This window comes from Salvelinus namaycush, chromosome 39 (genome assembly GCF_016432855.1).
Source record: "Salvelinus namaycush isolate Seneca chromosome 39, SaNama_1.0, whole genome shotgun sequence".
Classification (NCBI taxonomy): domain Eukaryota; kingdom Metazoa; phylum Chordata; class Actinopteri; order Salmoniformes; family Salmonidae; genus Salvelinus; species Salvelinus namaycush.
Genome location: NC_052345.1, coordinates 435,498 through 457,779, shown reverse-complemented (window position 1 = coordinate 457,779; position 22,282 = coordinate 435,498). Strand labels below are relative to the sequence as shown.

General features: G+C 44.3%; 2 protein-coding genes across 2 annotated transcripts in view; both read left to right on the top strand.

The window, feature by feature from the left end:
• The first annotated feature begins 1,071 nt into the window (after window positions 1–1,071).
• On the top strand, window positions 1,072–13,964 carry ift27 (intraflagellar transport 27 homolog (Chlamydomonas)). The gene is made up of 7 exons (XM_038979170.1): window positions 1,072–1,187; window positions 1,759–1,838; window positions 12,177–12,236; window positions 12,379–12,438; window positions 12,640–12,757; window positions 12,987–13,096; window positions 13,256–13,964. The coding sequence occupies exons 1-7, from the start codon at window positions 1,154–1,156 to the stop codon at window positions 13,352–13,354; spliced, it is 561 nt and encodes a 186-aa protein (XP_038835098.1). The 5' UTR covers window positions 1,072–1,153; the 3' UTR covers window positions 13,355–13,964.
• A 6,167-nt stretch (window positions 13,965–20,131) lies between these two features.
• LOC120032430 (NLR family CARD domain-containing protein 3-like) overlaps window positions 20,132–22,282 on the top strand; it is a 32,823-nt gene continuing 30,672 nt past the window's right edge. Inside the window, exon 1 of the mRNA XM_038978535.1 lies at window positions 20,132–20,166. Within this exon, the coding sequence (XP_038834463.1) occupies window positions 20,132–20,166 (35 nt within the window). The remainder of the gene's footprint in view (window positions 20,167–22,282) is intronic.

Below are 22,282 nucleotides of genomic sequence, written 5' to 3'. Positions count from 1 at the left end.
TCTCTCTCAATTCAATGGCTTTATTGGAATGGGAAACATATGTTAACATTGCCAAAGCGAGTGAAGTAGATAATAAACAAAAGTGAAATACACAATAAAATGAACAGTAAACATTACACTCACAGAAGTTCCAAAAGAATAAAGACATTACAAATGTCATTATGTATAAATAAACAAAAATATGGGTTGTATTTACAATGTGTTCGTTCTTCATTGGTTGCCCTTTTCTCGTGAACAACAGGTCACAAATCTTGCTACTCACTCACAGAAGTTCCAAAAGAATAAAGACATTTCAAATGTCATATTATGTGTAAATATACAGTGTTGTTACAATCTCTATATTCCCTAATGCCGTGGTGAAGAACAAGAGAGAGAGAGAAGGAATTTGTAGACATTTGTAGAAATGTGTCCGTGCGCGTAACCCCGTTCTACAACCGATCCTCACAGTGTTACGCGCCTCTGCTCAACACATCACTACGGCCCATTGGAGAGTCAACGTGCAGGTCGTTTGTCATAGCCGGAAAAGAGAGAGAGGAGAGAAAACTGAGTTGAGGGGGAAGACTTACATAGACTTTGGCAGTCTAATTTTCGCTTCTAATAACCTTAGGACACAACAGGGATGGCATTTAGGAGATATAATTTAGGCCTACTTACTATAGAACATTACGATAGAAATGATGGCCTGTCAAGCATTGCATGTTTTATAGATACGAATCTACCTGTGTGCATTCAAATTATGTTGATTAGCTATTCTAAAAGATGGGATGCGTTGCACTGAAAATATCACTGAGGCAGTACATAAAACAATTCTTAATGCCTTACTGGCTCTAACACGGGAGTAAAATTCAGTAGGCTAATTGCTAGAATAATGGTCTACAGTCAATGAACGCTTCCATCTAGCGGTAATTAAGGGAGCAGTCACGTTGGGCTCAGGTTGACGTCAACGCTCTTACGTTGACACAGCTGGCCAATGACAGCGCAGATATTGATACGCGCTTGTTGGTTGGATCGGTGATAGCGTTTCTGCTCAGGTTGCTAGGAAACGCGTCGTGTCCATATTGCCGAGGCGGAAGGAAGATTCTGTAGTGTAAAATAAAAAACACAAAGCACTTTTGAACATTTTGCTAATATATTTATTTGTTTGTACGCTGCCATGGTGAAATTAAGAGCAAGGTGCCTTCTTGTAGGTAAGATTTAGAAATGTATTCGTTGCTAAGAATTTGATTTGGGAATGACAACGTCTGTACTGTAAAGAAAGTAACAGTTAGCTGAGAGTTAGGCTAGCTTGCAAAACGTTGGATAGGACAGAGTAGCTAAGTTAGAAAAGGCCCTAGATAGCTAACAGTTTTACAAGCATTTGCAAGTTACCTAACTCTAGGATTACACGTTTGAGTAGGGTAAACATGGAAGAGACGTATGTATTCTATCAATTCGATTTCAATTCAAGGGGCTTTATTGTCATGGGAAACATGTTTACATTCCCAAAGCAAGGGAAATAGATAACAAACAAAAGTTAAATAAACAATAAAACATTTACAGTAAACATTACACTTATAAAAGTTCCACAAGAATAAAGAAATTTCAAATGTCATATTATGTCTATGTACAGTGTTGAAATTATGTAAAAATAGTTGAAGTACAAAAGGGAAAATAAATAAACATAAAAATAGGTTGTATTTACAATGGTGTTTGTTAATCTCTGTCTCTCTCTCTGTCTCTCTCTGTTTCTCTCTGTCGCGCCACCCTTCCCCTCTTCAGGAGATGCAGCAGTGGGGAAAAGTGCTCTCTCTCAGATGTTCCGTAGTGATGGAGCACACTTCCAGAAGAACTACAGTATGGTGAGAAAATAACTTTGAGACACACACACACAGAGACACTGGTCTCTCTCTAGCCTGGTCACCCAGATCTGTTTGTTTGTGCTCTTGCCAACTCAGATTCTTCACTTAAAATGTAAAAAAACCATTGATTTCAAAGTTTAACAAATCATACAACTCTGCCCACGGACTACTTATGCACTGAACATTTTACCAAAACACATTTAATGGAAGAACTGTGTTGATATTCCAAAAACTCTGTTAAATATCTGCTCAGAATTAAGATTCAACGATGTCTGCAGTAATCATGTCAGCTACGACATGACTCATTGACCGCACACACTGCATAACAACAACACACTGGTGTGAGTGTGTGTTGTTGTGACACACCGGTCTAAGTGAACAGAGACAAATCAAATCACATTTTATTTGTCACATGCACCGAATACAACTTTTGTAGACTTTACTGTGAAATGCTCTTTCCAATGATGCAGAGTAAAAAAAATATGAAATGCAAAATAATAATAATAGTAACACAAGGAGCAAAATCTACAACAATGGAGCTCTAGGGAGTATTAGTCCCAGATCAATGTGCAGAGGTACCAGGTATTTGAGGTAGATACAGTTGAAGTCGGAAGTTTATATACACCTTAGCCAAATACATTTAAACTTAGTTTTTCACAATTCCTAAAATTTAATCCTTGTAAAAATTCCCTGTCTTAGGTCAGTTAGGATCACCACTTTATTTAAAAAATGTGAAATGTCAGAATAATAGCAGAGAGAATGATTTATTTCAGCTTTTATTTCTTTCATCACATTCCCAGTGGGTCAGAAGTTTACATACACTCAATTAGTATTTGGTAGCATTGCCTTTACATTGTTTAACTTGGGTCAAACGTTTCAGGTAGCCTTCCACAAGCTTCCCACAGTAAGTTGGGTGAATTTTGGCACATTCCTCCTGACAGAGCTGGTGTAACTGAGTCAGGTTTGTAGGCCTCCTTGCTCGCACACACTTTTTCTGTTCTGCCCACACATTTTCTATGGGATTGAGATCAGGTCTTTGTGATGGCCACTCCAATACCTTGACTTTGTTGTCCTTAAGCCATTTTGCCACAACTTTGGAAGTATGCTTAGGGTCATTGTCCATTTGGAAGACCCATTTGCGACTAAGCTTTAACTTCCTGACTGATGTCTTGAGATGTTGCTTCAATATATCCACATCATTTTCCTACCTCATGATGCCATCTATTTTGTGATGTGCACCAGTCCCTCCTGCAGCAAAGCACCCCCACAACATGATGCTGCCACCCCAGTGCTTCACGGTTGGGATGGTGTTTTTCAGCTTGCAAGCCTCCCCCTTTTTCCTCCAAACATAACGATGGTCATTATGGCCAAACAGTTCTATTTTTGTTTCATCAGACCAGAGGACATTTCTCCAAAAAGTACAATCTTTGTCCCTATGTGCAGTTGCAAACCAGTGAGGAGTTCCTACACTGGACAAGTTGTTACAGCTGTTGATAAGTCATTGTAATAATCTGACAATGTTTTTCATGTCATTACATTAAGATATAAGGGTGGATCATAGCTATACAATTCACGAGTTGATTTAAAACCTATGTTTAACCCTTTCTCATGGTTGTTGTCTTGATGGATTTGTCCAAAATCGTGTGACATAAAACATTACGTTTCTGTCCTTGCATTTATGGGAGTCTTAAGTTGTCGTTATATCATGTATTAACCATTAATCAGTTAAATTAGACATTGAACTTGAACCCTGTAAGAGTCCTGGATCTAGCTGTCAAACTGTTTTTTGTACAGAGATCTCCGAAATGCACTGCAACTACATAACATTTTGTGTCTCCTTATGCTACAGGGTGAAAACAGTTTTCATGGGCTCACAAATCCCAAATAGAATGCTTCTAACTGAAATAATAATCATACCTTGATACTTCAAACCTAAATTGATGCTGTCATTAACACGGTTCTTCAATAATTATGTAAAGTACTTGTTGGATGCGCATTTGGTGTCGAGCTGTTTAATTACGCCGTGATCATTTCACACATCATCATCTGTTCCAGGAAGGAATATTCGGAATGACATTCAAGTGATGAACAGCTGCTGTGATAGCGCATGCCATGCTACAACAGCCCAAATGGTGAAAAAAAGGTGTTCCTGAGAAATGTCCAGAATGTTTTGGTGTCTCGTTCCTTACTCTGGTGAAGACCGTTGTGTCTGGATTCACATTGGATCTATTATCCCTAGCGAATCAATGTTGATCCTCTGTTGTAGTCTTGTAGTCTGCTTGATTTACAGCAGGGTCTCGTTAGATTTAACAGAGAAGGCATCAAGGTAATGAGTTCATGTTTTCGTGCCTCGAACTGGACCCTTACTGTGCCTAATTGTGTAGGATAGGCGATTGCGCAACACCCAACTCTATTCCTATGAATTATTCTGGATATAATGACAACAAATGACATAGCCTAGTGGGCTTATTCACAATATGTGCTCGTAATGACATAACATGACAAATACATTTCGGTTTCCATGTTACACCTGCAATTCTAAATAATACAAGGGGTTTGAAGTAGCCTAGTTGAACTTGGAGCTCAGAAATGAATAATATCTAATGCTGGCTTCAACTTGGCTTTCCAAACCAATCCTTCCATCACAAAAGGAACCTGGCTTTTGGGAGCATGGTCATTCTAAAAACAGAGATGGTGAGGTTAATGTTACCGCCATTCATGGCTTTATTATCTGTGCCTGCGTAGGCCACATAGTCTACAGAAACATCACCATGCATACATCATATTTATTTAGTCAGCACACATTATTCTCACACATTTTAGAATATAATAATAATTACAAAATCAATGCATTGGCAAGGCCTAAAAAACGTATTATTCTTAAAGTGGTAATGGCATACTTCTTTTGACACTTTTTGCATGCTTTTTTTGGGGTGGGCTGTGTGTGTGTGTGTGTGTGTGTGTGTGTGTGTGTGTGTGTGTGTGTGTGTGTGTGTGTGTGTGTGTGTGTGTGTGTGTGTGGGGGGAGGGGGGGGTTCTATATTAAGCCCTATATGTACATAAATCAAAATTATTGCATTTGAGTAATTTAGCAGACACTCTTATCCAGAGCGACTTACAGGAACAATTAGGTTTAAGTGCCTTGCTCAAGGGCACATCGGCAGATTTTTCATCTAGTCGGCTCGGGGATTCAAACCAGCAACCTTTCGGTTACTGGCCCAATGCTCTTATCCACTAGGCTACCTGCCGCACAATTGTTTAACACTGAAGTCCTTGAAAATTACAATGAAGTGCTTGAAAAAGTCCCTAAAAGTAGTTGAATTTGACTTTCCAATGTCTGTATGAACCCTGCTTAAAGGATGAATAGTCCTAGGCCTATGTTGTTGTAAGTGGACGTATGGGCCAATTTGCATATATTCCTCTAAGTACACATGTGGAACTGCATAAAAATTATTACAATTTTTGTTTCAAACCATTTTGAAATGTTGATCCCAATGTCACACATTGCATTCCATTATTTATAGAAATACTCATATACAGTATAGTAGTGTGCATAAAGTCAGTGCAGATAGTCTGGGTAACCATTAAATGAACTATTTTGTGGTCTGATGTCTATTTAGCAGTCTTATGGCATGGGGTTAGAAGCTGTAGCCGATTCTCAGGTACCATTTGCCGGACAGTGGCAGATTGAACAGTGTTGTGGCATGGGGTTAGAAGCTGTAGCCGATTCTCAGGTACCATTTGCCAGACAGTGGCAGATTGAACAGTGTTGTGGCATGGGGTTAGAAGCTGTAGCCGATTCTCAGGTACCATTTGCCGGACAGTGGCAGATTGAACAGTTTATGGCATGGGTGGTTGAAGTCTGACAATTTTCCGGGCCTTTCTCTGACACTGCCTGATATAGAGGTCCTGGATGGCAGGGAGCTTGGCCCCAGTGATGTACTGGGCTGTCCGCACCACCCTCTGTAGTGATTTGCATTCGAGGTCGCTGCATTTGCCATACCAAGCGGTAATGCAGCCAGTCAAGATGCTCTCAATGGTGCAGCTGTATAACTTTTTGAGGATCTGAGGGCTCATGCCAAATCTTTTCTGCCTCCTGAGGGGGAAGATGCACTGTCGTGGCCTCTTCACGACTGTGTGGAACATGATAATTCATTAGTGATGTGGACGCTAAGAAACGTGAATCTCTCAACCTGCTCCACTACAGCTCCGTCAGAGTGGAGAGATCACTTTGGGGAGCATTATTATGATACAACACACACACACACACACACACACACACACACACACACACACACACACACACACACACACACACACACACACACACACACACACACACACACACACACACACACACACACACACACACAGCATGTGAATGTTACCCCAACTCCAGACTCCAACTAACTGGGTTCAGTCTGTTGGACTAAAGGTTATAGACAGACAGGAAGCAGCATCCGGTCTGCAGCCATTCCATTCTCCTCACGTTCTCTTCCTCTCAAATGTCAGACGGCCTGTTAGGTTACCTACCGACCAATCTGTTCCGCTATTTATTCCGGACAGGCTCTCACACTCACTCACTCACTCACTCACTCACTCACTCACTCACTCACTCACTCACTCACTCACTCACTCACTCACTCACTCACTCACTCACTCACTCACTCACTCACTCACTCACTCACACACACACACACACACACACACACACACACACACACACACACACACACACACACACACACACACACACACACACACACACACACACACACACACACACACCCAACCAACATTTCTGTATTCTGTACAGGCTCTCATTGACATTCCACTGAGAGAGAGCCTTCCCAATTCCCATGATGCATCACATCAGCTCATTACCCCGTCTCCGTATTAGCTGGTTGGAATATCGCTGAGGAAGACTGTGTGAGCGTGCGTGCGCAGTTGGCTGCAGTCTTTTGTGTGTGTGTGTGGCAGTGGGCTGCAGTCTTGCACACAAATCAAATTGTATTGGTAACATGCACATATGTAGCAGATGTTATTGTGGGTGTAGAGAAATACTTATGTTCCTAGCTCCAACAGTGAAGTAATATCTGACAGTATAAAACAATACACACAATCTAAAGTAAAATAATGTAATTAAGAAATATAGAAATATTAGGATGAGCAATGCCAGAGTCCGGAATATAAATATAGATGTATATGATGGGATGTATAGACATGGACAGTATCTCAATAGAATATGTTGTATATATGTAGAATGTGTAGGATAGAATATGTCGTATATACAGTTGAAGTCGGAAGTTTACATACATCTTAGCCAAATACATTTAAACTCAGTTTCACAATTCCTGACATTTAATCAGAGTAAAAATTCCCTGTCTTAGGTCAGTTAGGATCACCACTTTTTTAAGAATGTGAAATGTCAGAATAATAGTTGAGAGAATGATTTATTTCAGTTTTTATTTCTTTCATCAAATTCCCAGTGGATCAGAAGTTTACATACACTCAATTAGTATTTGGTAGCATTGGCTTTAAATTGTTTAACTTGGGTAAAATGTTTCGGGTAGCCTTCCACAAGCTTCCCACAATATGTTGGGTGAATTTTGGCCCATTCCTCCTGACAGAGCTGGTGTAACTGAGTCAGGTTTGTAGGCCTCCTTGTTCGCACACGCATTTTCATTTCTGCCAACAAATTTTCTATGGGATTGAGGTCAGGGCTTTGTGATGGCCACTCCAATACCTTGACTTTGTTGTCCTTAAGCCATTTTGCCACAACTTTGGAAGCATGCTTGTCCATTTGGAAGACCCATTTGCGACTAAGCTTTAACTTCCTGACTGATGTCTTGAGATGTTGCTTCAATATATCAACATAATTTTCCTACCTCATGATGAGTATAGATACCGTAATATAAAGTTACTCAAGTAAAAGTGAAAGTCACCCAGTAAAATTCTACTTGAGTAAAAGTCAAAAAAGATTTGGTATAAATATACTTAAGTATCAAAAGTAAATGTAATTGCTAAAATATACTTAAGTATCAAAAGTAGAAGTAAAAGTATGAATGATTTAAAAATCCTTATAATAAGCAATGCAGACGGCACCATTTTCTTTTTTTTAAATGTACGGATAGTCAGGTGCTCCCTCCAACACTCAGACATTATTTACAGATAGCCAGGTGCACCCTCCAACACTCAGACATTATTTACAGATAGTCAGGTGCTCAGTCCAACACTCAGACATTATTTACAGATAGCCAGGTGCACCCTCCAACACTCAGACATTATTTACAGATAGCCAGGTGCACCCTCCAACACTCAGACATTATTTACAGATAGTCAGGTGCTCAGTCCAACACTCAGACATTATTTACAGATAGCCAGGTGCACCCTCCAACACTCAGACATTATTTACAGATAGCCAGGTGCACCCTCCAACACTCAGACATTATTTACAGATAGCCAGGTGCACCCTCCAACACTCAGACATTATTTACAGATAGCCAGGTGCACCCTCCAACACTCAGACATTATTTACAGATAGCCAGGTTCACCCTCCAACACTCAGACATTATTTACAGATAGCCAGGTGCACCCTCCAACACTCAGACATTATTTACAGATAGCCAGGTGCACCCTCCAACACTCAGACATTATTTACAGATAGCCAGGTGCACCCTCCAACACTCAGACATTATTTACAGATAGCCAGGTGCACCCTCCAACACTCAGACATTATTTACAGATAGCCAGGTTCACCCTCCAACACTCAGACATTATTTACAGATAGCCAGGTGCACCCTCCAACACTCAGACATTATTTACAGATAGCCAGGTGCTCCCTCCAACACTCAGACATTATTTACAGATAGCCAGGTGCACCCTCCAACACTCAGACATTATTTACAGATAGCCAGGGTCACACTCCAACACTCAGACATTATTTACAAAAGATTCATTTGTGTTTAGTGAGTCCGCCAGACCATAGGCAGTAGGGATTACCACGTGTTCTCTTGATAAGTGCGTGAATTTCACAATTATCCGGTCCTGCTAAGCATTCAAAATGTAACAATTACTTTTGGTTGTCAGGGAAAATGTATGGAGTTAAGTACAATATTTTCTATAGGAATGTAGTGAAGTAAAAGTTGTCAAAAATATAAATAGTAAAGTACATATACCCCAAAAAACGACTTAATTAGTACTTTAAAGTATTTTTACTTAAGTACTTTACACCACTGGTGTTTGGTCCAAATGGCACCCTATTCCCTATCTACCCCATAAGGCTTTGGTCAAAAATAGTGCACTATTTAGGGAATAGGGTGCAATTTGGAAAGGAACTTCAGTGATTATAATATATATAATATAGAACAATATATGCCATTTAGTAGACACTTTTATCCAAAGCGACTTACAGTCATGCGTGCATATATTTTACGTATGGGTGGTCCCGGGAATCGAACCCACTACCCTGCTGTTGCAAGTGCCATGCTAGTACCAACTGAGCTACAAAGGACCAAATGAAAATACCACCTTCCTTTCTTCTTCAAGGTTATCACAGATATAGAACTGGATAGGTATCATGTGTCAAAGTACACACACACACCAGGGCTGCACTATATGGGGGGAAAAAATTAATTAAGATTTTTCTTTTTACTAAGTATTACGATTAGGACTTGATGTGCAATACAGTGCCTTGCAAAAGTATTCATCCCCCTTGGCGTTTTTCCTATTTTGTTCCATTACAACCTGTAATTTGAATGGATTTTTCTTTGGATTCCATGTAATGGACATACACAAAATAGCCCAAATTGGTGAAGTGAAATGGAAAAAAATACTTGTTTCAAAAAAAAAAATAAGTTTAATGGAAAAGTGGTGCATGCATATGTATTCACCCCCTTTGCTATGAAGCCCTTAAATAAGATCTGGTGCAACCAATTACCTTCATAAGTCACATAATTAGTTAAATAAAGTCCACCTGTGTGCAATCTAAGTGTCACATGATCTGTCACATGATCTCAGTATATATACACCTGTTCTGAAAGGCCCCAGAGTCTACAACACCACTAAGCAAGGGGCACCTTCAAGCAAGCGGCACCATGAAGACCAAGTTGCTCTCCAAACAGGTCAGGGACAAAGTTGTGGAGAAGTACAGATCAGGGTTGGGTTATAAAAAAATATCTGAAACTTTGAACATCCCACGGAGCAGCATTAAATCCATTATTAAAAAATGGAAAGAAGATGGGACCACAACAAACCTGCCAAGAGAGGGCCGCCCACCAAAACTCACGGACCAGGCAAGGAGGGCATTAATCAGAGAGGCAACAAAGAGACCAAAGATAACCCTGAAGGAGCTGCAAAGCTCCACTGCGGAGATTGGAGTATCTGTCCATAGGACAGAGCTGGGCTTTACGGAAGAGTGGCCAGAAAAAAGCCATTGCTTAAAGAAAATAATAAGCAAACTTGTTTGGGGTTCGCCAAAAGGCATGTGGGAGACTCCCCAAACATATGGAAGAAGGTACTCTGGTCGGATGAGACTAAAATTGAGCTTTTTGGCCATCAAGGAAAACGCTATGTCTGGCGCAGACCCAACACCTCTCATCACCCCGAGAACACCATCTCCACAGTGAAGCATGGTGGAGGCAGCATCATGCTGTGGGGATGTTTTTCATCGTCAGGGACTGGGAAACTGGTCAGAATTGAAGGAATGATGGATGGTGCTATGTACAGAGAAATTCTTGAGAGAAACCTGTTTCAGTCTTCCAGAGATTTGAGACTGGGTCATAGATTCACCTTCCAGCAGGACAATGGCCCTAAGCATGCTTCTAAAGCAACACTCAAGTGGTTTAAGGGGAAACATTTAAATGTCTTGGAATGGCCTAGTCAAAGCCCAGACCTGAATCCAATTGAGAATATGTGGTATGACTTAAGGATTGCTGTACACCATTGGAACCCATCCAACTTGATGGAGCTGGAGCAGTTTTGCCTTGAAGAATGGGCAAAAATCCCAGTGGCTAGATGTGCCAAGCTTATACAGACATACCCCAAGAGACTTGCAGGTGTAATTGCTGCAAAAGGTGGCTCTACAATGTATTGACTTTGGGGGGGTGAATAGTTATGCACGCTCAAGTTGTTTTGTATTATTTGTTGTTTGTTTCACAATAAATAATATTTTGCATCTTCAAAGTGGCAGGCATGTTGTGAAAATCAAATGATATAAACCTCCAAAAAATCCATTTTAATTGCAGGTTGTAATGGCAACAAAATAGGAAAAATGCCAAGGGGGTGAATACTTTCGCAAGCCACTGTATAAATCAAAACACTTGGGTGGACTGTTGGGATCCTAGAAATAGAATGATTTATATTAAGAAGAAAAGTGGAAAGCAGCATCGTTCTTGTTTGGAACAATCTGTTGACTGGATTTGACCCAACAGAACAGAATGCAAATGTATAGTGGATCTAACAGCGAGGAGGAGGAGCGGTGCTGCTTGAGTGACAAGGGCGGGGCTTGTTGTGTGTAGGAAGCAAGCGGAGAAAAAAAAACGTAAACTATAAGATTAGGGCGGTGTGCAGCCTTAAAACACACCCTTCCTCCTCCTCCTGTGTCTAAGTAGGAAGGAAGCCTTTCTCCTATCTTATGCTGTTAGATCTCTGTTCTAGATCTTTCATTGGAAACACACAAACAGAGTTCAAAGTGTTTAAATCAAATCAACGTATTCTAGCCTCTAACATTTTGTTATGAAAGAGTCTGGTTTGTGACAGTTGGGTTTTGGTTGATGTGTGGTTGTGTTATGAAGTTTGGGTTTAGGTTGTTGTGTGGTTGTGTTATGAAGTTTGTGTTTAGGTTGTTGTGTGGTTGTGTTATGAAGTTTGTGTTTAGGTTGTTGTGTGGTTGTGTTGTGAAGTTTGTGTTTAGGTTGTTGTGTGGTTGTGTTATGAAGTTTGGGTTTAGGTTGTTGTGTGGTTGTGTTGTGAAGTTTGGGTTTAGGTTGTTGTGTGGTTGTGTTGTGAAGTTTGGGTTTAGGTTGTTGTGTGGTTGTGTTATGAAGTTTGTGTTTAGGTTGTTGTGTGGTTGTGTTATGAAGTTTGGGTTTAGGTTGTTGTGTGGTTGTGTTATGAAGTTTGGGTTTAGGTTGTTGTGTGGTTGTGTTATGAAGTTTGGGTTTAGGTTGTTGTGTGATTGTTTTGTGATGATTGGTTTTAGGTTGTTGTGTGGTTATTTTACGATGGTTGCGTTGTGGTTGTGTGATGATGGCTGGTTGTAGGTTGTTGCGTGATGATGGTTGGATTTAGGTTGTGTTGTGCCTGTTGTGTGATGGTTGGGCTTTGGTTGTTTTCTAGACGGCTGGAGTGGAACTGGTTGTGAAGTCAGTGAACATCCCAGAGACCAGCGACAGTGTGGTGAGTACACACTCCCTAGACGGACTCCCACACTCCCTCTATATTGGCTAGAAGCCAGGCTTTTTACAGAAGCCAACAATCTGGAGTTCTTTCATACTGAAAATAACTTTGTGATGATTGACAGTATTTCTCTCCCTCTCAGGAACTGTACATCTTTGACTCTGCCGGGAGGGAAACCTTTGTTGAAGCATGTGAGAAGTTGGTGAGGCCCACTACGTATCTAGTCTTCAAAGTTACAAAGGATTCACTACTTTCCCTCATCCCTCTCTCTTCACATCTCTCTTCCCTCTCTCATCCCTCTCTTCCTCTCTCTTTTGCTGAATGTTAAATGGATGCAATATTCAATGTTTCCACCCCCCTCTCTCACCCCCTCTCTCCCATCCCTCCCTCTATCCCTCTACAGTGGGGCCAGCCGTCTGTGTTGTGTCTGGTGTTTGACGTGAGCAGTGAGCTGTCATTCAGTAGCTGTGGCCGCTGGCTGGAGAGGGTCAGGGCCCACTGCCAGGGTCTGCACATCCCAGGTACCACACACCTCAGCTCTGACCCCCTGTATCTGGAGGTGCTTGATCTTGGTGCTCTTTGTGTGTGTGTGTGTGTGTGTGTGTGTGTGTGTGTGTGTGTGTGTGTGTGTGTGTGTGTGTGTGTGTGTGTGTGTGTGTGTGTGTGTGTGTGTGTGTGTGTGTGTGTGTGTGTGTGTGTGTGTGTGTGTGTGTTATCAACTTTGTGTGCGTGTGTTGTTGTGACGTTCAGGTGTGTTGGTGGGTAACAAGTCGGACCTGTCCTCGCGGAGGGAGGTGGAGACCTCGGTGGCCCAGGAGTGGGCCCAAAGCCAGGGGCTGCAGTACCACGAGACGTCCGCTGTGAGTGCACCCACACCTGGACACAACAGACAAGCTCATAGGCTTCTGGAGCCAAAGTGCCAACACCAAGTCCAAAAATAGTATACCCTCTAACAAAGCGATGATTAAAATGTTTCTCATTCTGTGTGTATGTGTGTGTGCATGGCATCTGTATTGCAGAAGGAGATGGAGAACTGTGAAGCTCCCTTTCTGAGTCTAGCCCAGCTGTTCCACGCTCTCTACCAAGACAGACTACAGACCATACAGAACCTGGCCTAACATTCTAGAACCTGGCCTAACATTCTAGAACCTGGCCTAACATTCTAGAACCTGGCCTAACATTCTAGAACCTGGCCTAACATTCTAGAACCTGGCCTGACAATCTTGAACCTGAACATTCTAGAACCTGGCCTGACAATCTTGAACCTGAACATTCTAGAACCTGGCCTAACATTCTAGAACCTGGCCTAACAATCTTGAACCTGAACATTCTAGAACATGGCCTAACATTCTAGAATCTGACCTGACAATCTTGAACCTGAACATTGTAGAATCTGGCCTACCATTGTAGAACCTGCAGAATCTGGCCTAACACATATAAATATCTATTACATTGTATATATTCTGTTTCTATGGCCTCTAGAAAGGATATATGGATTATATTTCTATGGATTCTAGGACCTAGAACCAATGTTCTAGAACTTGGACCAACACTCCCGAAGTGAAAAATACTGCCTCTGACAGTGACAAATCCACCTTACATTGGGGTGGAGATTAAGATGAAACTGTTATCTATTTACTACAATAATTAATGTTATGTATATTCTTCACCTTGTCTGAGTTATGCAGGAGAACATGATAACTTGTATTAAAGTTTGTGATTTCTGTAGAGTATTCTGATTGCTAGAGTTTTGCATATGAGGGACCTTTCCATCCCTCTCTCCCTCCATCACCCACTCTCTCTCTCCTTTACTCTCTCCTCTCCATCCCCCTTTCTGTCCATCAATCCCACTCTCTCTGTCTCTCTCCACCCCCCGCCCCTCCTCTCTCCATCTGTCTCTCTTTCTCCATTTGCAGCTGGAGACCTTCACATCATTTCCATCATTTCCAAACCCGTTTGTTGTTTATTCGTTAACAACCCTGTAATTACTGTTTTAATGACCCTCCTCTCATTGTAACGGGGTCAGACCCACTGCCTATTATAGCCTCTCATGTCTAACACACACACACACACACACACACACACACACACACACACACACACACACTATGCTACGAGGCCTCTATTGAACTAGGCTGTCCGTCCGCCTCAAAGCCACTCGTTCATGGTGATTGAATCTCATATTATGCCCCGCATTAAAATAGACTGCTGCCTTGGAATTCTGTTCCCATAACTACTGAGAGTATAATGACATGTTGAGGGTTGTTAGTTATGACACTGTTATGGTAACTGTTGTTTTAATACAGTATGTGGGTTTATGGTTTAGTCTTTAATGTTAAATATGTGGTTAATCTGTAGCTAGCTATGCAATCTTAAATATAATTACATTTAATAGATGCAATCTTAAATATATGATAAATATTGATTGGTTTTGTAGTGTAAAATAGAGAGCCATGATGAGTTGGGGGGAGGATTTAAGTAGTCGGTTCCACACATTGACAGACAGTTGTTGAAATTGGGGTCAAACCAATGTCCTTGCTTTGTAAATGTGTGTGTATATGTGTGTGAGAGAGAGAGATTGGATATTGGTTCTGGCATGGGGTAGAGTTTGGCTGCGTTGTGCCCAGTCTGGCTTGGTGTGTGTGTGTGTGTGTGTGTGTGTGTGTGTGTGTGTGTGTGTGTGTGTGTGTGTGTGTGTGTGTGTGTGTGTGTGTGTGTGTGTGTGTTGGCATGATGTGTGCGTAAACCAGGGTGCCTGACTGAGACAGACTGGCCTAGCAGGGTGGAGGGGGACCCCTCACCACAGAAGTCTGGCATGGAGAGACAGGGGGGAGCCATGAATACACACACACACACACACACACACAGGTTTAGTGGAAGGGCACCGTCTGGGACAAGGAGTTTCCTGACAAACACACACACAGTCTCCATCCATCTGTCATCAGCAGGACACAGCCAGGGAGGTGTGTGTACCACACTCACTAGGACGAAGGACACCTGTTACTGCTGTGTGAGTGACTCTATAACACACAGAATAAACATCAGAATCAATACAATAAGCACTTGACTAAAATACTGCAGCAAAAGCATCATCACTTTCCCCAGTGTCCTTCCCAAGCTCTTGTGTCAGCCCCTGAAGATGGAATCCGCAGTAGGGGGAACAGCGCCCCTGAAGATGGAATCCTCAGTAGGGGGAACAGCGCCCCTGAAGATGGAATCCTCAGTAGGGGGAACAGCGCCCCTGAAGATGGAATCCGCAGTAGGGGGAACAGCGCCCCTGAAGATGGAATCCGCAGTAGGGGGAACAGCGCCCCTGAAGATGGAATCCGCAGTAGGGGGAACAGCGCCCCTGAAGATGGAATCCGCAGTAGGGGGAACAGCGCCCCTGAAGATGGAATCCGCAGTAGGGGGAACAGCGCCCCTGAAGATGGAATCCTCAGTAGGGGGAACAGCGCCCCTGGAGATGGAATCCTCAGTAGGGGGAACAGCGCCCCTGAAGATGGAATCCTCAGTAGGGAGAACAGCGCCCCTGGAGATGGAATCCTCAGTAGGGGGAACAGCGCCCCTGGAGATGGAATCCTCAGTAGGGGGAACAGCGCCCCTGAAGATGGAATCCTCAGTAGGGGGAACAGCGCCCCTGAAGATGGAATCCGCAGTAGGGGGAACAGCGCCCCTGAAGATGGAATCCTCAGTAGGGGGAACAGCGCCCCTGAAGATGGAATCCGCAGTAGGGGGAACAGCGCCCCTGGAGATGGAATCCGCAGTAGGGGGAACAGCGCCCCTGGAGATGGAATCCTCAGTAGGGGGAACAGCGCCCCTGGAGATGGAATCCTCAGTAGGGGGAACAGCGCCCCTGGAGATGGAATCCTCAGCAGGGGGAACAGCGCCCCTGAAGATGGAATCCTCAGTAGGGGGAACAGCGCCCCTGAAGATGGAATCCGCAGTAGGGGGAACAGCGCCCCTGAAGATGGAATCCTCAGTAGGGGGAACAGCGCCCCTGAAGATGGAATCCTCAGTAGGGGGAACAGCGCCCCTGGAGATGGAATCCTCAGTAGGGGGAACAGCGCCCCTGGAGATGGAATCCTCAGTAGGGGGAACAGCGCCCCTGGAGATGGAATCCTCAGTAGGGGGAACAGCGCCCCTGAAGATGGAATCCTCAGTAGGGGGAACAGCGCCCCTGAAGATGGAATCCTCAGTAGGGGGAACAGCGCCCCTGGAGATGGAATCCTCAGTAGGGGGAACAGCACCCCTGGAGATGGAATCCTCAGTAGGGGGAACAGCACCCCTGAAGATGGAATCCTCAGTAGGGGGAACAGCGCCCCTGAAGATGGAATCCTCAGTAGGGGGAACAGCGCCCCTGAAGATGGAATCCTCAGTAGGGGGAACAGCGCCCCCTGGCCGCCACAGCACCCTTGTTATGGTTTTTGTTGTGAATTGAGGTGCATCACGCAGCATGTTACAACACATTCCAGCACATATTGTGGTCTATCGCACGTGCAATTATGTCAGCGGGGATGAACCCGTTTCCATTGTCTGAAGTAACCTCTTTGTTGTTGTAACACCCAAACAGACGTGGCAGCTTCAACATTAAGGATTCCAGCTTTAAAAGCGGCTTCAAATGACATTTTCATGAAAGTTTGCGTGTGTATTTGTGTGTGTGCGAGCGTAGCAGTGTGTGTGTGAAGCCTATTAGACTAACACCAGTGTGCTACGCTAACCTAGCTACGACACAGACTGCTATTTATTCTGCACCTGTCCTCCTCAGTGTGTATGTGCTTGCCCAGCCTCAAACCCACAGCACCCCTTTTGACCGGCCACAAGAGGGGGCAAGAGATAGAAGACATTCTGGGAGATGTAAAATATATTTGTAAAGTTTCTCGGAGGAGTGATCAGGTTCCACCTGTTCATATAATTGTATTCATTATGATCTAAAAAGCCAAACTGGTCCTACATCAGCACTCCTACTCTGAGACGCTTGATAAAATACTCACATAGGAGGGCTGATTTGAGATCAGTTTGGCCTTTATATGTCAGCTCAACCGGAAATTTAAATGGCACATTGCCATGTTTAAATCCACGATCGGACTGAATCCTTGAAGCCAAGGTGATGTTGTTCTGTGGGATAAGGGAGAGACATGGGCTGCGTCCCAAATGCCACTGAATTCCCAGCACACTACATTTGACCAGAGACTTATGGGGGAATGGCCCTAAATAGGGAATAGAGTGTCATTTGGTACTGCAGAAATGATAGGATACAGCAGCTTGCTTGGTCATGGTTGGACAGCAGTGGAGTGGATAGCCCTGGGCTAGATAACATGGCACAACAGGGAACTATGTCTGCCTGCCTGTTTGTATGCATGTCTGTCTTTCGGCCTTCCTGCCTGCCTGTCTTTCTGCCTGTCTAAAGTTCCTCCTTCTCTCACCTTTTACCTTCTCTCTTTGTTTCTCATCTCTTTAACGCCTTTCCTCCCTCTCTCCCTCTCCCCCCCCCCCTCAATTTCTCCCTTCCATTCCTCCCTCCCTCTCTCCCTCCCCCTTCCTTTCTCTCTCTCCCCATCCCTCTCTCATCCTCCTTCCCTCTATCTCTCTCGCCCCCCTCCCTTCCCTCTCTCCCCCTCCTTCCTTCTCTCTGTAGGTGGAGGTACGGACTGTTCTATCGCCCCAAACTCTTTGTGACCCACGAAGCTCATTAAGAGGAGCAGGTGAGAGAGGACGGAGCATCTGTTCTAACAGGCAGCACAGTATACTGGTAACACACAATCAGTCACCGCACCTCAACCCACCCAACCAGTACATGCAGCTATCGCCATGTACACAAATCAATCACAAGACCTCTACACAGTCTACTCACCCAAACATTACAGCATTTGGTGTTGGTTTCTTGGCATATAATTCATGCTTGGAGTTATGAGTTGAGTTATGTGTTATGAGTGACGACTCATTACCTTCATCAATGAGGTCACAGAAAAGAACAAGATGTACACGAGGACAGTGGTATAATGTGATGAAAGGATTCCACCTCCGAGCCAGAGGAGGGCAGTGTGTGGCTGGCCCATTCTGACTAATATGACGGACCCTCCACTCTCTCTCTCTGTCGATCTCTGTGTCCCTTCTCTCCTTCTCTGTCGATATCCCTGTCCCCTCCACCTCGCTCTCTCCCTCCCTCTCTCTTTCTCACTTTCTCTGCCCCTTCACTCTCTTGCTCTCTCTCTCTCCTCTTCAGTGATCACACAGCAGCACTGGAGAGAGACATGCCAGACCCTTTGATCACACCACACCAGGGGAGAGAGAGTGGGGGGTAGAGTGTGTCACATACACTAGTGTTCTCCATTCTACTAGAACTCTGACATAATTATCACCACCGATGGAATGGCACAGACAGGAGCAAAGGATGGGATGGATGGATGATGGATGGGATGGATGGATGATGGATGGGATGGATGGCTGCATAGAGGAGAAAAGGAGGACAAGAACCACTTGCAAAGAGGATCTGTTGTTAAAGATATCAACACCCAGAACCAAATCAGCTACACACACACACACACACACACAAACACCAAATCAGCTACTCGGTTTCAAGCCAGTCACAGGACTCATAGAGAGGACGAGGACGAGGAAGAGGATGAGATGAATTAACATCATCCACAGTGAAAAGAGACAACAGTCAGGACACTAGTTAGAGATCAATATGAACATAGCAGTGACCTACAAGCACACATACTGTACAGCAGACAACACACCATACGTTTTTATTGCATTGATGAAGTGACTGAGCTGTATATGTGTATTCATAGCCGCGGGAAGTAGCTTGGGGGTGGTGGTCTGGGGGTGCTGCGATCTAGACATTTTTGGGGGCCCGCACTACAGATGGCTATATTGGTCCACTAACACAGGACTTGTCAAGGCCCAGTTCACTACTTTTGTGTATTTAATTATATATATATATGTATATATATTCTGTTTTTTCAGGGGGTGCTACAGCACCCTCAGTGCCCTTACTTCCCGCGGCTATGTGTGCGTTTTAAAATGATGAAATAAAATTAATTAAGTAATCAATCAATCAATAAAGACTTTTGGTTTAGACAAGACAACAACAGAGATTCCAATTGTATCAATCAATCAACCAATCAACAAGCGGTCATATAGTTCCCTAAGGGGTTCCAATTTTATTCATCATTGGGACTTGATGCATCCAAGATAAGGATCGTTTGATTCATTTTGGCACCTTGAAAAGACGTTAAGCTTTTTTATTTTCATTGAAACAACACAACGCAAAGAAAGAAAGAAACACCATAAGGCTGTGTGAGATTTCAAAATGAAGATGACAGAAGTATTCGTTCCAAAGAAATCAGAGTTTTTTTTTTTCTTATTTAAAAAAAAAAAAGGCTTTACGTTCGTCAAAGTTTGTTTCTTTGATTAGTTACGCCCCTTGAAAGCATTGTTAAATGAAGCCCCGCCCCTTCTACCTGCCTGTCGTCGAAAAAAGAGAAATACACACATTACAGTAACATTTGAACTGCCAACTTGGTTTTCACAACAACCCCCACTGTACCGCCTGTACTGTGTCATTGCTCAACATGTAGGTTGGATGATTTGATTAGCATGCATGTAGAGTTCTTAACATGGGAGTCACTCAGTCTTAGCTTCGTTTAGTTGATCTTCTTCTCTCACGGTTTCCTCTTGATTTTTTTATAGCAGTGTCTTTCGCTAAGTGTCTGTTTGTCTCAGAGTAAGTAGTTGACTGTCCGATTACCCAGAACTCATGTGGCTCATCATGTGACTCCCCTCTGGACTCTACCTCTTTTTTTTTGTAGCTCGTCCGTCCGAAGAGGAAGTGATGTCGACGTTTGACATTTCACCTATCACCCCCTATTGACCTTTGGCCCCAAACAAATATGGCCTCGGTCCAGGGACCTGAGTCAGCAGAAAGGTAACAGAAGGAATCACTTAAAAACAATAGAATCTATCTATATATTATTAACTAAACTGCTTGTTGGCTAGTTGCCATGGTTCCCTGTAAGCTATGTTTACGTCACTTCCTGTTGTTGTTGTTGTTTTTCAGTCCCAACGAATCAACGCATTCCTCCTCCTCCGCTGTAGTTTCCATGACGACTTGATTTCGTTTCACCTTGTTTGTCGTTATGTCATTATTGTTATTTTCACTTTTTGCGTCAGGGAAGTCTCTCCGTGATTTAGTAACATATATATTCATATATTCATATATAATTGATACATATATTAACTTAGACCATTTCTTTTTTTGCGGTCTGGATTCCCTCCCTGCGTTAAAGTCCCAACCCACAATGGTTCACAGTATTAATGTGAAAAATGTGAAAAAGAATGAAATCAAACAGAGCAACTAAAGAGAAGAGTGTAGGGGTGTAGGGAAGGAGGGGGAGAAGTGTGTATGGGTGTATGGGAGGAGGGGGAGAAGAGTGTAGGGGTGTAGGGAAGGAGGGGGAGAAGAGTGTAGGGGGGTAGGGAAGGAGGGGGAGAAGAGTGTAGGGGTGTAGGGAAGGAGGGGAGAAGAGTGTAGGGGTGTAGGGAAGGAGGGGAGAAGAGTGTAGGGGTGTAGGGAAGGAGGGGAGAAGAGTGTAGGGGTGTAGGGAAGGAGGGGAGAAGAGTGTAGGGGTGTAGGGAAGGAGGGGGAGAAGAGTGTAGGGGTGTAGGGAAGGAGGGGAGAAGAGTGTAGGGGTGTAGGGAAGGAGGGGGGAGAAGAGTGTAGGGGTGTAGGGAAGGAGGGGAGAAGAGTGTAGGGGTGTAGGGAAGGAGGGGGAGAAGAGTGTAGGGGTGTAGGGAAGGAGGGGAGAAGAGTGTAGGGGTGTAGGGAAGGAGGGGGAGAAGAGTGTAGGGGTGTAGGGAAGGAGGGGGAGAAGAGTGTAGGGGTGTAGGGAAGGAGGGGGAGAAGAGTGTAGGGGTGTAGGGAAGGAGGGGGAGAAGAGTGTAGGGGTGTAGGGAAGGAGGGGGAGAAGAGTGTAGGGGTGTAGGGAAGGAGGGGGAGAAGAGTGTAGGGGTGTAGGGAAGGAGGGGGAGAAGAGTGTAGGGGTGTAGGGAAGGAGGGGGAGAAGAGTGTAGGGGTGTAGGGAAGGAGGGGAGAAGAGTGTAGGGGTGTAGGGAAGGAGGGGGGAGAAGAGTGTAGGGGTGTAGGGAAGGAGGGGAGAAGAGTGTAGGGGTGTAGGGAAGGAGGGGGAGAAGAGTGTAGGGGTGTAGGGAAGGAGGGGAGAAGAGTGTAGGGGTGTAGGGAAGGAGGGGGAGAAGAGTGTAGGGGTGTAGGGAAGGAGGGGAGAAGAGTGTAGGGGTGTAGGGAAGGAGGGGGGAGAAGAGTGTAGGGGTGTAGGGAAGGAGGGGGAGAAGAGTGTAGGGGTGTAGGGAAGGAGGGGGAGAAGAGTGTAGGGGTGTAGGGAAGGAGGGGGAGAAGAGTGTAGGGGTGTAGGGAAGGAGGGGGAGAAGAGTGTAGGGGTGTAGGGAAGGAGGGGGAGAAGAGTGTAGGGTGTAGGAAGGAGGGGGAGAAAGAGGTGTAGGGGTGAGGGAAGAGGGGGGGGAGAAGAGTGTAGGGGTGTAGGGAAGGAGGGGGAGAAGAGTGTAGGGGTGTAGGGAAGGAGGGGGGAGAAGAGTGTAGGGGTGTATGGAAGGAGGGGAGAAGAGTGTAGGGGTGTAGGGAAGGAGGGGAGAAGAGTGTAGGGGTGTAGGGAAGGAGGGGAGAAGAGTGTAGGGGTGTAGGGAAGGAGGGGGAGAAGGGGTGTATTGGGTGTAGGGAAGGAGGGGGAGAAGGGGTGTATTGGGTGTAGGGAAGGAGGGGGAGAAGGGGTGTATTGGGTGTAGGGAAGGAGGGGGGAGAAGAGTGTAGGGGTGTAGGGAAGGAGGGGGAGAAAGAGTGTAGGGTGTAGGTAAGGAGGGGGAGAAGGGGTGTATTGGGTGTAGGGAAGGAGGGGGGAGAAGAGTGTAGGGGTGTAGGGAAGGAGGGGGAGAAGGGGTGTATTGGGTGTAGGGAACTAAGAAGAGAGTCATAAAAAAATTGAACTCCGTTTTAAATTCGTAGTCTGGCC

What these genes read in the sequence shown, in the direction of transcription:
- ift27 (XM_038979170.1), top strand. Translation starts at nt 1,154, where the DNA reads ATGGTGAAATTAAGAGCAAGGTGCCTTCTTGTAG. An exon ending in CAGAGACCAGCGACAGTGTG is followed by an intron (nt 12,237 to 12,378) that starts GTGAGTACACAC and finishes TCTCCCTCTCAG; the next exon opens with GAACTGTACATCTTTGACTC. An exon ending in AGTACCACGAGACGTCCGCT is followed by an intron (nt 13,097 to 13,255) that starts GTGAGTGCACCC and finishes TCTGTATTGCAG; the next exon opens with AAGGAGATGGAGAACTGTGA.